The 14,413-nt window shown below is 44.5% G+C and overlaps 1 protein-coding gene across 7 annotated transcripts in view; it reads right to left on the bottom strand.

Moving 5' to 3' along the window:
* brsk2a (BR serine/threonine kinase 2a) overlaps positions 1-13,020 on the bottom strand; it is a 206,128-nt gene extending 193,108 nt beyond the window's left edge. For all 7 annotated transcript variants that reach the window (XM_078168023.1, XM_078168025.1, XM_078168027.1 and 4 more), the window contains exon 1: positions 12,677-13,020. In XM_078168023.1, the coding sequence (XP_078024149.1) occupies positions 12,677-12,770 (94 nt within the window). In that variant the 5' untranslated portion in view covers positions 12,771-13,020. The remainder of the gene's footprint in view (positions 1-12,676) is intronic.
* Positions 13,021-14,413: the final 1,393 nt, after the last annotated feature.

Below are 14,413 nucleotides of genomic sequence, written 5' to 3'. Positions count from 1 at the left end.
ATTTTTCCTCGTAAAAATCAAGTATCCGTCTACATTTCCCATTAGGAGGAATGGAGTGACGGGCTGCACAAATCTTTTCAATCTATTTCATTTTAGCTTACTGAAGACAAAGAACTATATACAGGACACATTAGAAATAATGCAAACAATGTAAAACAAAACAGGCATACATACATTGATAGCATTTACCAATGCATATGCTCTACCGTATCCAATCTGCAGACATGTATACAATTTTACTTTATTTATTATTACCGAATTCCTCATTAAGGCTTTATGCCAACAACAGGGCTGCATCTAAAGATTATTTCACTGTCGAAAATATTGTCTCGATTAATCAATTTGGTTTTTTAATCTATAAAATGGCAAAAAATGGTTAAAAATATCAATCGGTGTTTCCCAAAGCCCAAGATGACGTCCGAAAATGTAAAGATATTTAGTTTACGGTCATAGAGGATATGGGTGGACAATATGGAACCTAAAATAATATCACGATATTTCTGGGTATTTTTCGCAATAACGATATTCTTGACAACAAATTAGGTCAAAAATATAAAAATTCTATTAATAATGTCAGAGCATAGAAAACCAACAACATATAGCTACCATGTCAGCTTAACAGTCTGCCTTCAAATATTCAGTAAAAACTAAAAAAAAAAAAAGATCCCTCATTTCTTTAGTTTGTCAACAACAACAATTACTCAGAGTGAGATTCAGATTCTGTAAACAATATTAATAGTTCAACTGGCTGTTCATAAAAAATTCAGTACGCCCATGCCTAACGACACCACAGTTCATTCCACACCACTGAAGCTGCTCCTCTTTTTGGAACCACTGCGGAGGCTGTCATAATTTCGTTTTCAGCAATGCTTTTTGTTGCCATAAATAACAAATACATAGAGTATCACCATATGAATTTTTCATATGATATTACAGATTACACTAATATCATCCTGAATGAGATGATATGGCATACCCCTAATAGAGGAGTGAAGAAACCAGACAATATTCACATTTACGGGGCTGAAATCAGAGAATTTTGACCTTTCTTCTTCTTAAAAATTACTATTAAATCAACTGCCAACTAATTTGATAATGGAGTAAAGGTTTGATTAATCGAGTATCAAATTAGTTGGCAATTAATTTATACTATACACTAATGGGTTAATTGTTGCATCCCTAGTTGACACAAATAGTGAAAGCATTGAACTATAAAATATTGGCACAGTGCCAGTAGACTTAAACAATAGAATGACGGATGATAAAATGTGAGAAAATTATACACACACACACACACACACACACACACACACACACACACACGTTTTAGTGATATCAGTGTCCAATTACTACTGCCATCTTCCCCTGTGGTTTGGCTGCACAAGGTACAATGATACATTCTGCTCAAATCACTCTTTACAAGCAATTACCAGCTCTGGTCCATAAAGCCAACACAGAATATGCTTCTTCCATTAGAGGGATTATGATAGTCTCCTTTCACATTAAATTAGCCCATTTACTCACACACATCTTTGTGTGTGAGTTGCTATTTTTAATGATACGAGTTTTTTGTCCATCACAGTGGGAAAGAGGTGAGACAAGAGAATGGAAGGGGGAGGGTGCAGTTCATTGGCTGTGGTGTTAAAACTAAAAAGCTATGGCCACTATAGCGTATGTGTAAGGATGTCGACTGTGTTTTATGTGAATCTGTATTTTTTGCACTCATACGTGCTTGTGTGTCTGTTTCGAATGTGGAAGTCAATGAGTGTATGCACACAGTATGTGACATGCCCTCGCATGTGCACAGACTGGCAGATTATATACTGCGAGGGAGTATATGTAAAGATTTAATTGAATTCCTCCTGCTATTGTGCAGGCCCACAACACTCTGGCTTATCCGGCCCTGAATTGCCGCCAATGAGATCTAATCACGCTACATGAAATGAGCCCTACCTGAGCAGAATGGCAGTGTGAGGCCTGGGAGGCTGCAGGGGAATACCTCCATTAGGCTGGAAGCGAGGAAACGAGGGAGCAGGAGGGAGAAGGGTCAAGAAGGAAGGGGGCGGCAAGACGTGTAGGGAAAGCGCCGATAATGGATACAGGGATAGTGAAGAGGGGGTTGGTTTCGGTGTGTCTATTAAGGTAACCATAATCATATTTCTGACTAAACATATAGACAGGAAAGTACTTCTTCTTCATTATCTGCACAATTTTCTGTTAAAATGTTCTGCAATAAATTGAAATAAATTCTTCATTTAAAGGCAAGAAGTCAGCTTCATCAATAACTGAGTAAGGCAGGGTGCAATCCTCAACACATAACCCCAAAATAATGTCATTACTGTTTATTTGTTTGATGGATGTAGTCTATACGCTGTGTCTAAGTTAGCGTTGGGTGATTGGACGAATATATCAGCTAGCGGCGACTGGCTGAGAACACTGCCAGTTGTCTTTTGGGGGGTGATTTTTTGGTATCATTACTAATTCAATGGTCTGCTCCCGATGAACAAATGGCAGCCACTGCTCAGTGGGCACAGCACTGAGACAAAGTGTGGAGATACACTATGTCTGGCTATGTGAGACTACCCAGCAACACACCGTTCAGTGACTTCACTCAGCAGCAAAAAGAGGTCAGCAACCTGCAAGAACATATTGGTGAAAGCCGGTTATCGCTGGTTGCTGAGCCCACCTCTAGTCTAAATATTTCCCAGAGGCGCCATGCTAACATTCAGCTGAAATAACAAAAAAAGATGAAGTGAGCAAATGCAGCTCAAAAACGTTTTATTACAGCCCTAGTTTCAAAATAAGCCCGCAGGAAGCTGCATGTCCATCAAAGCAAACAGGTGGAGAGTGCATTACACAAAGAGAAACGCAACTGTCATAATGATCATAATAACACACTAACATGAGTCATGCGGTGCCACATGCAGGGCTGCATATGTCGTCAGTTTTTCTAAAAACCCACACGGGCTTGTGTGCGCGGAGACACTGACACAGACAAATGCACATGGACACCATTGGCTCACATTCACGCTCTCATTATACAAACCATAATACATCAGAGCAGCGCTGAGGACGGCAGCTGACCAACCAAAATAATAACTTACTCGAGCAGAGCCACACTCATGCCCTCAGCATGTGAAATAGCACATGAAAATGTGTCTCTGTGTTGCTATGGCTACTGACTCTTCACATCAAAGCACAGAGGCCGCCAGTTTAAAAAAAAAAAAAAAAAATGCATGTATGTGCAAGTCAGCTACATCACTCCAACTTTCTGCATACTGACTGTTTGAGATACTTTGCAAAGTGCCTGCACTGACAGGTAAACTCTTGTGAGGTTAAACAGAGGACAGGATTGAAGGGTAGAGGAAAAAGCTTCCTAAATGTCCTAAAGGCACGGGGAAGTGTATGTGTGTGTGTGTTTGTGTGTGTGTGTGTGTGTGTCCTCGGGCTCCGTACTGCGAGCAGTTCTTCCTGCTGTGGGTGCATTTCCTCCACTGATGACGTCAGAGCTCTGCTGCAGTCGGAGGGAGAGCTGGGATTCCTGTAGAGTCTAAAAAGCATCCACTCCACTGCTGCACAGCACATTCCTGTGCCTGTGTGCATGCCTGTGTTATTTTGCATTGTGTGTGTGTGTGTGTGTATCTGTGTTGTTGTGTGTGTGCTGGATTTAAATGATAATAGAGGCACTGACCCTGAGAGATGCTTTACCGCTGTGACTCTTTTTCTCACTCAGAAACTGTCTCCTCTTGTGAGCCCGGGCTCCCCCGCCCCTCTGTTACTCTCATGTTCATCCGTGTCCCATGAGTTACAGCTCTCAGACGCTGTTATGTATCGGCAGAGAGCCCGTAAAACAGAAGCACGCAGCGCACACTAAAACACTAGCACTCAGACAAGTACATACACACACACACACAACACACAGCAGTAACATCAGCAGCAGCCACCTCAGAAATAAGCAGCTTTTAGCAATGAATAAAAAAAAAAAAGTCAACCATCTGGGATAAAGAGATGAAACCTTCCCCTACTTTGTCGCTCTTTCCCTTAATCACTCCATCAACTGTTCCATTAGTCAGGAAAAAGTGTAAAAAAAAAAAAGGAAAAAAGCAAAGCAAGACATAGAAAAAGATACCAAGACAGAACCCAAAAAAGAAAGTAAAAAAGAAAGAGATCAAATGTGCTTTTGACACCTGAAAAGCCATTTTTTTTGCAGTAACAGAGTGCACCCACTGCACTGTAAAAGGCCAAGAGGTCATTTCACTGATGGATTATTCCTTCATTACTCAGAGTTTTAGCCTGTTGAAGGGGAAAGCAAACGTATTATTCATTACAAAACAAATATGAGCTTTAGATTGAAGGGCATGTTTCTCTTTTTTAAACCTACCAATGATAGCAGAATCGATGTAGGGTTTCTGGTCGGGTCAGACAAAGCACATAAAACTTGCAGCAAAGTGGAAATCGTCTGGTGATGCATAATACATTATGAACACAGCCCCTGATCTTCAGATGTTTATAGAGTCCCTGTGAGTACACTGCAGCTGCCCATTAAAAGAGGTTACATCACAATACAGAAGGAAAGGCTGAATGTTTGTTGGTGAGCTGTCAGCCAATAGAAATAGGGCAAAATCCAAATGGGAGAGCGTGCTGGCCGTATTAAAAGATTTATGCTGAAATACTTTCACAAACCAGTACAGCACTACAAGGCCAGAGATTTGGAGGAAAGTAGCACAGGCTGAACCAACAATTCAGGCCAGATTGGAGTGGAAAACACAAAGACTGGTACTGGACTTGCTGCTTCGAGTACGACGCCTCTCTGTGATCTGATTTCATCCTAATACATAGTCATGACAGAGGATTTGACCTGGCAGCGGACTCAGAGCGCTGACCCATTCTCTGATGAAGTGGCAACACAGGAAAAGCAAACAGAAGAAACAGTTTGTCTTGGCTGGACCACTGATGCAGTAACACCTGTGATCCAGGTGGCTTTTTTTTCCCCCCTGTAAACTGGCAACAACACTCCACAACGTCATCCACATAGCAAACCGAGCCTGCCCTCCTTCCCCTCTCTGTGAATAACAGACTCCTTGATGTCCCCAGCTGAGATAAAATAAGTCGACCTGGCTAACATCGTGCTAATTCTCTTTAGTCTGGCCAAGTGTCAGAAGTAGCTGCCACACAGAGATGAGCAGCCAGCGCAGGTTGTTGGTTTGTGACCAGTCATGCTCATCTAACCTAATCTCATTGAGGGCTGTCTGCTTCGCTTCACATGCCAAGCCACATCTCAGGTGTTTCAGGCATGGGCGACATTGTGCTTCATAGCCTAAAGAGCTGACAACAGAGCGAGTGGCGGCGAAGAACTCTGAATGCATCACAATTACCCTGGCCCTGCCATCTGGGATGCGCTGCACACAGTAAATGAGCGCACATTTTCATTCATGTACTTTTTCTTGGAAAACAGTCCAGGGGGAGTTGCCAGCAGGTCTGCTGAAGCAAAAGGCACTGTTTCATGTTATTTAAAAGTCAGTCATTCAGTGTATTCACCCTGGAAATGCAGTAATACTTCAGGAAGTAAAACTTGCACACTGATATTTTCTTAAAGGCTAAGCATCCCAGGTGAAATGGCCAACTTGACTAAATATGTGAATTAAAGTAAGTCCTATACTTTAATACTAAACTGCAAAAAGTTTAGTAGGTTTATGTAAATTCTGTATTACTTGACTTTACACTTTATTCACATGTGCAAAAGGGCTTTAGTGTGTGTTTTGTCAATATAGTATTTTATCCATCTATGAGTAAATATTCAATTTTTAAAAAGTGATATTAAAAAATTGAAGAAAATGCACACAATGCCATCCATCACCAAGGAAAAATTGCTTAAATATACCTACAGGCACACCTTACAGGAAACGGTTAAGCACCAAAATTATAATACGTAATACTTTTCTGGGAACCTTCAGGATCATGTCAAATTTATTATGACATAATGAAACAAAATCCTCATTCTCACTATGTTGTAAATTTCACTGTAACGCAGGCCTGTGATGAACGCTGCCGTGTGAATTGTACAAGTGTGCTGCAGCAGTTTGAAAACTGTACCAAAGTCAAGGTCACCGGCCCACCCATCTATTTGTTAATGGATAAGGTACAGCAGGGCAGACAGCAATGAGGGGATGAGCACAGAGCTTCCCCCCTGATCTGAGGACAGCCTGCCAAGGCTAGCTGAGCTGACAGCAACTAAAGCCGAGGCTCCCCACATGTGCTAATCTCCCAGATTTAAATGGGAACACAGCACAGAGCGCAGAGCACAGAGCAGGGCAAGCCTGTCTGATCCATGACCGTATGTCTGAGCACACAGCATGCACACACACACACACGCAGCGCACATGTGCAAAACACAGTTATTCATATACTCATTCCTGCAGACACCTCGAGAGACAAGGCAGATTCACCAAAATAAGTCACATACAGACAAACTTGAACACGCACGGCGACGGAGGATGTTATCTTCAGATTGCAGCCACTTAAAGAGCGTGAGAGGAGGAGAAACGAGAGCACAGAGAAAGAGAGAGCTATCATGAGAGAGTAAGTAAGAGAGGAGAGAGAGAGAGCATTCCCTTTCTTTCTTCACGAGGGCAGACTGGGAACCAGCAAGAAGCAGGGAAACCATGACAACCAGACAACCAACCTTGGCAACCAACCCAGCGTTCTCACAGTCAGAGCCAGACAGGCGGCTCAGCAAGGGTTAATCTGAGCTGGGCGAGAGAGGAGAGGGAGAGAGAACCGGGCTGATTAAGCCTACTGCTGCGCGCACAGACGTTTAATATACTGTACGTCTTAAATGCCCTGTGTTGACGAAGCCTGAATGCTGCCTGGTGGCATCAAAAGTGCACAGAGAGAGAAGCATATCACCATGCGTATCTCACTGAAGCAACAGTGTGAAGTCATATATAAATGTAACAATTTGGAGCACCCGTGAAAAGAGAAATGATGCGTTTCTGCTTGCATTCTCTCTGCCGTACTGGAAAACCGGCACAATGAAATTGTAGATAGCATGAGGCGATAACACATTACACGAAACACGGCAGCTGAGCAGGGCCGGGGACCTCTCCGATAGAGAGAAAGACATGGACAGAATAGGGGGAAAATATTGTGTTGTACGAGCATGGATGTGTGTGTCCTGGTATAAACGAGGGAAGATAAACCCTAGAACCATGCCTCCTAACTTGATTCTCCACACTATATAACATGGCAGAGACACACTGACAGTTAGGATGAAACCCAAATAGGGCACGATGGGGCCTGTCCGTAAAACACACACACAATACACACACTCGTTCATGATCGGCCACAGTGAGTGTTCCCAGCGATCCCTCACTTCTTCACTGACCTCCCATCTAAAGATTGAGCCCTTTTCTCCTCTGGAGGTCAGCAATAGAGAGATGAAAATCCAGGAGGAGGGGAGAATAATGAAGAGAGTGATCAATACTTGGCCTTAATTAATAACCTCCGCTGCAGTCAGGACGTTCAAGACCGCTTCATGCTCTCTCAGTCCAAGGTTTTCTGTTTTTTTCCCTTCCTCTTCAACTCCTCCTCCTCTTCCTTCGCCTTGCCTCCTTCATCCCTCTACTCTCCGTCCCCTCCTCCCAGTTCTCCACCTCTTTCCTCATCATTAATCTCTGAAAATCGTTGGCTACATACATTCCTCCCAATCGATGCAATTCCACCGAGGTCTTGTCTGATTTACCACATGGCTGAATCCCTGTATGAATCTTGACTGGCCAGGGGAAGAGGGACAGAGTGGGAGAGAGAGAGACGGAGTGAGGCGGATGAGAGGAGAGGAGCACTAAATGACAGAGACCATCATCATTATATAACCTCAGCCAAAGTCACAGACAGTGAAAAGACCACAGGCTAAGTCCTGGTTCAATTTACTTAAGGCATAGTTTCTTCGCCATGCCAAGAAATATCTGCAACAATGACGCAATAGCACTTTTACACACATACACATTAGAGGGTATACATTCATAAAAGCTCAGAAATAGTAAACATATGCATCAGCTGAGGCACACACACACTCACACATACACTCCCACCATTTAGGATACATTTCAGGGCTCAGGGAACAGGGCTTTGGCTTTAGCCAGACAGCCTAACAGCTGAGACCATGCAGGCTTGGCTTCCTGCTCCTACAGCTCTGATTCCAGCTTGCTAACACAGGGTTCTACCCAGCTGGGAGCAACACGGCACAGCCACTGGGTCAGGGCTTCTCTGCCTTGAATCTCTGAGCAGTTCCGCTGAAACATGGGTCTATCATCGCAGCCTTTCATTTATTTCCCCTCACTCGGCAATTTCAGGTCAAAGCTGCCAACTTTTTCTGGGTAATCTTTGCGAACACAGGGGAGATAGACACCTGCGTTTGAGCTCGACACGGGTATCAAGATTATTTTAATGGCACATGGGGTTACAGGTCACCAGGTGTTGGAGCACCTGCACCGCTCACAGGCAACACACACACACACACACACACACACACACACACACACACAAGTATACGCACACAGTCGCCTTTGGCTTCTGTGGATTTGCCAAGTGGTTTTTCATTGACAGCATCGACTGAGCATCCCCTCCTCACTTGTCATCATCAGGAATATCATGTGCTGTGAAACAGTATGGATCTCTTCCACCAGACAGGAAATCTTTGGGAGTGCCCATTGATCTGAATCAACCATGCCCGGCTCGCCAGCTATCAATCAACGTCGAATTAACGGTTTTATGTTACCTTGCAACAAACCAGACTCCCAGAACACTCCAGTTAATGTGTGCACGTGTATAAATGTGAAAAGAAAGACAAATGAGAGCCTTTCTTTCAGTCTCTTACACAAATACGACCAAACGGTGCAACAGTGTGAGTAACAAACTGGCCAGCCCTTCGCTGACACGGAGACAACAAAAGCAGCTGGACGCTGGCTTAAATGCCTTGTAAGCCCGGTGAACCCAGAGCAAGAACTCTCCGGCAGATAGACAGAAACAGAGAGTGCCTAACAGAGAAAGAAAGAGCAAGACGCAACATCACAGGCAGCTTTTTGTCAGATGAACAGTCAATATGAAAGCCCCCGAAGCACAGATGATTTCACGCTTTAAATGTCAATCAAAGAATCAAGGAGCCTACACATCAACCTCCAACTCTTAGCCTGTCAATATCCAAGTCTCGTGAAAAAAAAAAAAAAAAAAAAAAACAAGGACTTACACTGGATTAACAGGCAGTGTTTTTCCACACAATAGGCCTCTATTCCGCTAATCAACAGCCTTCAGGAACGCACTAAAAAGGCAAAGCACGGCACTGTTTTCCGATGCATTAGTGGAACAGAGCAGTGATTCAGCCCGTCTTAAGTCTTCGCACTGGCAAAAACACAAATCCACAATCTTCGGCTTTGTCAAACAAAGCTTAGAGATTCCGAAATACACCAAGGCTGTTACTCCAAACCCGACTGCGATGGAGATTTTCAAAGGGAGTTCTGAATTTTAACAAATGTTACCCCGGTTGTCAAGCTGCCGTCGCATTGTGACATCGGTTAGAGGCTTGTGAGGCAAATATAGTGCATTGTAGACAACACATGGGGCTGGTTCAGTGTGAGATAGAAGAAGTTGATTGGAAATGTCACAGATATGAGGATATTGCTTAGCTGTTGATGCATTCATATACAGATACCCTAAACAGTAAGACAAACCATTCCACAACACCATCACTAGGTTCCACTATTCACATGTGATAGCTGTGAATAGTTTGAAAATGGCCTCCATGTTTCTGTAGCTTTAGCTCCAATCAGTAGCCAGCCATGCAGACACTCCATATCTATAGCCCCTATCAGGCCCTACTGCATACCTGACAAGGAAGGAATCGTACACATGACAAGTCTAGTGTGCACTGAGTAGATATTCTGTCAATGTATTCTGCCTAGAAAAAAAATGTTTAAAAAGAAAATACATCATACTGCTTATAGTATGCACTACACAATGTAGCAGCAATGCTCAGGTGCTAAGTTGCTAGTCCCACGCTACCTTTGGCCACGTGAGTGCGTGAGTGAGAGCCAAGGAGACTTTGGCTGTGTAGGGGATTAAATCAGGAAGCCAAACTAGAACCACTGTGGTGGCCATGTGTGTGTGTGTCTGTGTGTGTGTCAGGACAAGGCCTAATCACTTAATGAACATGGAACAGCACCACTCCTCCAAGCAGAACAGCCAGATCAACCAGAGGCCTTCCGCTTTCTCCCCTCTAATAATACCAGCCAACCGCAGCCTGGGAAAGCTCACGGGGGATTTAGCCCAGTGGACGGTCCCAGCTGCCACTCATGATCAAGCCCCGGCCCATTGGGCGCTCACAGTTGCCAGGCCAGCCCTTTCCGTGGGGCCTGGGAAAGAGATCTGACAGATTAACGAATGGTTAATGGGCGAATGGGATATTATGCACTGTCATTAATCTGAATGGGGTTGGCATGGACTGGCCGCACAGACGCCAGTAACCAAATGATTTTTCTAACACAGAACACACACATAATGCCGGGCCCCTGTTATTGCTGCCCATTTGAAACATGGAAATGTAATTGAAAAACCAGGCCCAAAGCATTCAAAATGAATACATATCATTTAATTAGAAATTTCTCTCTAAGTGAAATTTGCCAAATTTCAAGTCAAAATAGTTTGACTTGTGCAAGTGGGGTTGCAGAGGGTGTATGCAGGTCTTTTTCTGGCCGTTAACAGTACACCCACCTAGCCTTTGGAATATATAGGACAGCATACCCACTTCCACCTCGGTATCCTACCCATCTACCTAGTAGTCGCCTACTTCATAAACTACCACGACACTGCAGGTGAGGGTCAAGCTGCCACGAGCCACTTTGACCTACTGTGCCTCCATGTGTCGGATATCTGAGGGTAGCAGGAAAATACATCCTGAGCTGGATGATCTCAGAGACACTGTATCATTAAATGTCTGTACCCAGCAGACCGTAGTGCCAGCTCTATACCACCATAAACAGCCATTAGACACTCCTGAGAGCGATCTAAAAGAGAGCCGAGTCTGGCTGTGAGCGAGAGATCCCCCTGTAAACACAAATGATTAAACATGAGTAGCAGGAGAAAGGGAGACGAGCCAATGTGTTTTAATGCTGCGTTTGTTATGAAAGAACCAGCTGGAACACAGCCTGCAACATCAATGTCCACTGTTAGATCATACTACAGGCATCACACCGCAGATAACAGCAGATATCTCGCTTTGTAATTACACCGACCATTGATGCAACATGTTTGGGGATTTGTGACTAAAATGTGCCGAACTGTTCTACAGTCAAAGAGGGACATGAGTTATGAAGGCACACACTGACACCATGGGGAGGGCAACTCCATTAATGAACACCGGGGACTCGCCAGGTGAATGAAGTGACAGAGGAGAATATTTCAAGAAAGCATACTGTCAGAGAGAGCACACAAACATTTACACACACACACACACACACACACACACACACACACACACACACACACAGGGTTGCTCAGCATGACCAGCTGGACTGAGCAGGGGAAGCAACGCCTATTGTAGCCGTTTTAGACAACAGATGGGAGGAAAATCTCTCGGCGGAGAGGAGAGGAGAGGAGAGGAGAGGGAAAAAGTCTCTGACTCTCTCTCCCTCTCTTTAAGGGTGGTGAGCTTACGGAGCATGCTGCATCACTCCTGCCATCTCTGCCTACACAGGGGCTGTGCCTGCCTCTGTCTCTCACATGGCTCCACTGGCTGCATGTAGTTAACCGCAGAGGATTCTCACTGTGGCACCCATGCTGCAACTACTGTGCAGGAAAAACACACACAAACAAGCCACACCAAGATGCAAGCATCACCTAAAATAGCATACAATATTTAAAAAAAAGTGGCATTTATTGTACATGTGCCATGCAACTTTGACAAACTGCAGTGTCATTGCTGCCTGTGCTGAGATAAAGCATGTGCTCCTTATTGAGTGAGCCCAGTTGCATCCCCAGGGCTGTGTGGATGTGGATCAGTGTTGCACTTCCCAGCTATGTGAGCAGCCCATGGTGTAACCTGTCAAGGTGGGACCCTCTACTCCATATCGGTGGAAACCCACGTATTGCAGTCAGAGCCTATAGGAGAAACGCCTGCCTCCCTGCCTCGCTGCCTGCCTGCTTGCGAACTAAGAATAGATCAATGTATCAGGCAAATCGGGATTAACGGCCGGCGTTGTGCTTCAATCACAGGACACACACAAACAAGGGGGCACAAAAAGTTCATTTTCAAAAGCCCCATCTCACTGTCATCGTTGTCGGCGTTGGATGGTGTCCACGCTGCTCGGCTCCTGGATACACACACACACACACCCAGTCCAACGCCAACGCACAACCAGCAAAACCAATGTAAAGCAACATCACCTAAATCCCCCTCTCTCTCCCTCGTCCCGCTGTGTGAACAATGATTATGTCAGCTCGCCGAAGAAATAACAACCCCCTCCAAAATATTCCCCACAAGCCTTGGCAGGTGTTTGTAACTAAGCGGTTAGTTATTTATCACCTGCAGACACCCAGCCGGCCAAATATCAACTCGCTGCGGAGCGCTCCGAAAATAAATAGTGCAATTAAAAGGGGATGCGGTGAGCAAGCTGTCCCAACTAACCTGTCTGTCCTTTCCCGAGCGTCTTCTCCAAACGGTAAGGTCCCACGTAATTGGCATGTTGGGCACCGCTGTTGTCTTTACCGGACGATGACATGTCGGATCTGTGTGGAAATTAGACACTTTACAATAAAGCTGCAGACAATTAAACACTCCTGTGCTGGAGGTCCAAGCCGCTGTTGTCTTTCCGTTTTACTCCACAGCCTCTTGTCTTCCTCTCGCGCTCTGTCTCTTTTTCTCCTCTACCTCACTCGCTGTTTGAGGAGGTGAGGTTCTCTCTTTCTCTCCTCTTTTCTCCTAGCGCTGCAGACAAGCCGCAAGTGCCTCGAATATCATTGTCGGTGGAAGCTGCGCTGCCGCTGTGCGTCTGTGGGAGGTGCTGCGGAGCCGTCAGGGGGATGATTGACAGCGGGTTGAGCCAATCAGAGAGCCGGATGCGCTCTACGCTACCGCCCTGTTTCTTGTTGCTGGAGCATTTCTGCTTCTTTTCCAGAAAAGTTGTAGGTTATGATCAGGAGTGTTTAAACCGACATAAACTTACCTTTAACATAATTATTTTTAGAGCAAATTGAAGAACGCAGTTACACATTTAAGAGCACAATTTGCATTTTAAAAATCAATTTGGCCATTTTGAAAATAAAAATTGATTTTTGTTCACTGCTGTTCAAATTCAGTAAGTGTTGAGATGTTGAAACCTTTTATTAAAGATCCCCTCCTGACATAAGACATAGCCTATACTATTCTTTACACAAAGAAGTTCAATTATTTAGTTAAAATTTAAAAAAAAAAATAGATATACTCCTCAGCTGAAAAAAATGAGTCTATGAATATTCAAATATTACTCATTCAAGTGTAACTACTGGAAAGATGTCACTAATTTCAAGCTGAGGCAAATATAAGATACAAAAATAGAATACAACAAAAGTAAAAGATTTACAATTACATTTTGAGTCAGCTCCTCCAAATCTGAGGCCATGGTTCTCTACCGGAAATCGGTGAATCACTCGCTCTGGATTTGGAGTTACTGGTAACAGGTATCTCGGGGTCTTGTTATCAAGTGAGGGTAGGATGTAACATGAGATGGATCAACAGTTCTGTGTGGCTTCTGCAGTGATGTGGGCACTATGTCCAAACCCTCACCTATGGTCATGAGCTCTGGGTAGTGACTGAAAGAATGAGATCGCCGATACAAGCGGCCAAAATGAGTTTCCCCCATGGGATGGCTGGGCTCAGCCTTGGAGACAGGGTAAAGAGCTCGGAGTAGAGCAGCTGCTCCTTCACATCAAAGGGGGTCAGTTGAGGTGGTTCAGGCATCTGATCAGGATGTCTCCTGGGCGCCTCCCGTTAGAGATGTTCCTTGCACGTCCCACTGGTAGGAGGCCCTGGGTAAACCCAGGACACGCTGGAGGGATTACATATCTCATCTGGCCTGGGAATGCCTTGGTTTCCCTCAGGAGGAGCTGGAAGGCCTTGCTGGAAAGAGCGACGTCTGGGGTGCTTTGCTTGGCCTGCTGCCCCCGCAACCCAGCCCCAGATAAGCGGATAAAAATGGATGGATGGATGGATGGATGGATAGTGTAAAAATGCAAGCAAGCTATAAAACAGATGAAAAATTTACTGAAACTTCACTGAAAAGCCATCCTCAGTCTATGTACACTGGAGGTCTCAAAATGCAAGTTGAAGTGTGTTTTTGTCTGTTTGTTTTTTTATTCGGACCAGGATTTGTCTTTGAAACTATTT

The sequence above is a fragment of the Epinephelus lanceolatus genome, chromosome 5 (genome assembly GCF_041903045.1).
Source record: "Epinephelus lanceolatus isolate andai-2023 chromosome 5, ASM4190304v1, whole genome shotgun sequence".
Lineage (NCBI taxonomy): Eukaryota > Metazoa > Chordata > Actinopteri > Perciformes > Serranidae > Epinephelus > Epinephelus lanceolatus.
Note: the sequence above shows the minus strand (reverse complement) of the source record. Positions and strands in the feature narration are given on the sequence as shown.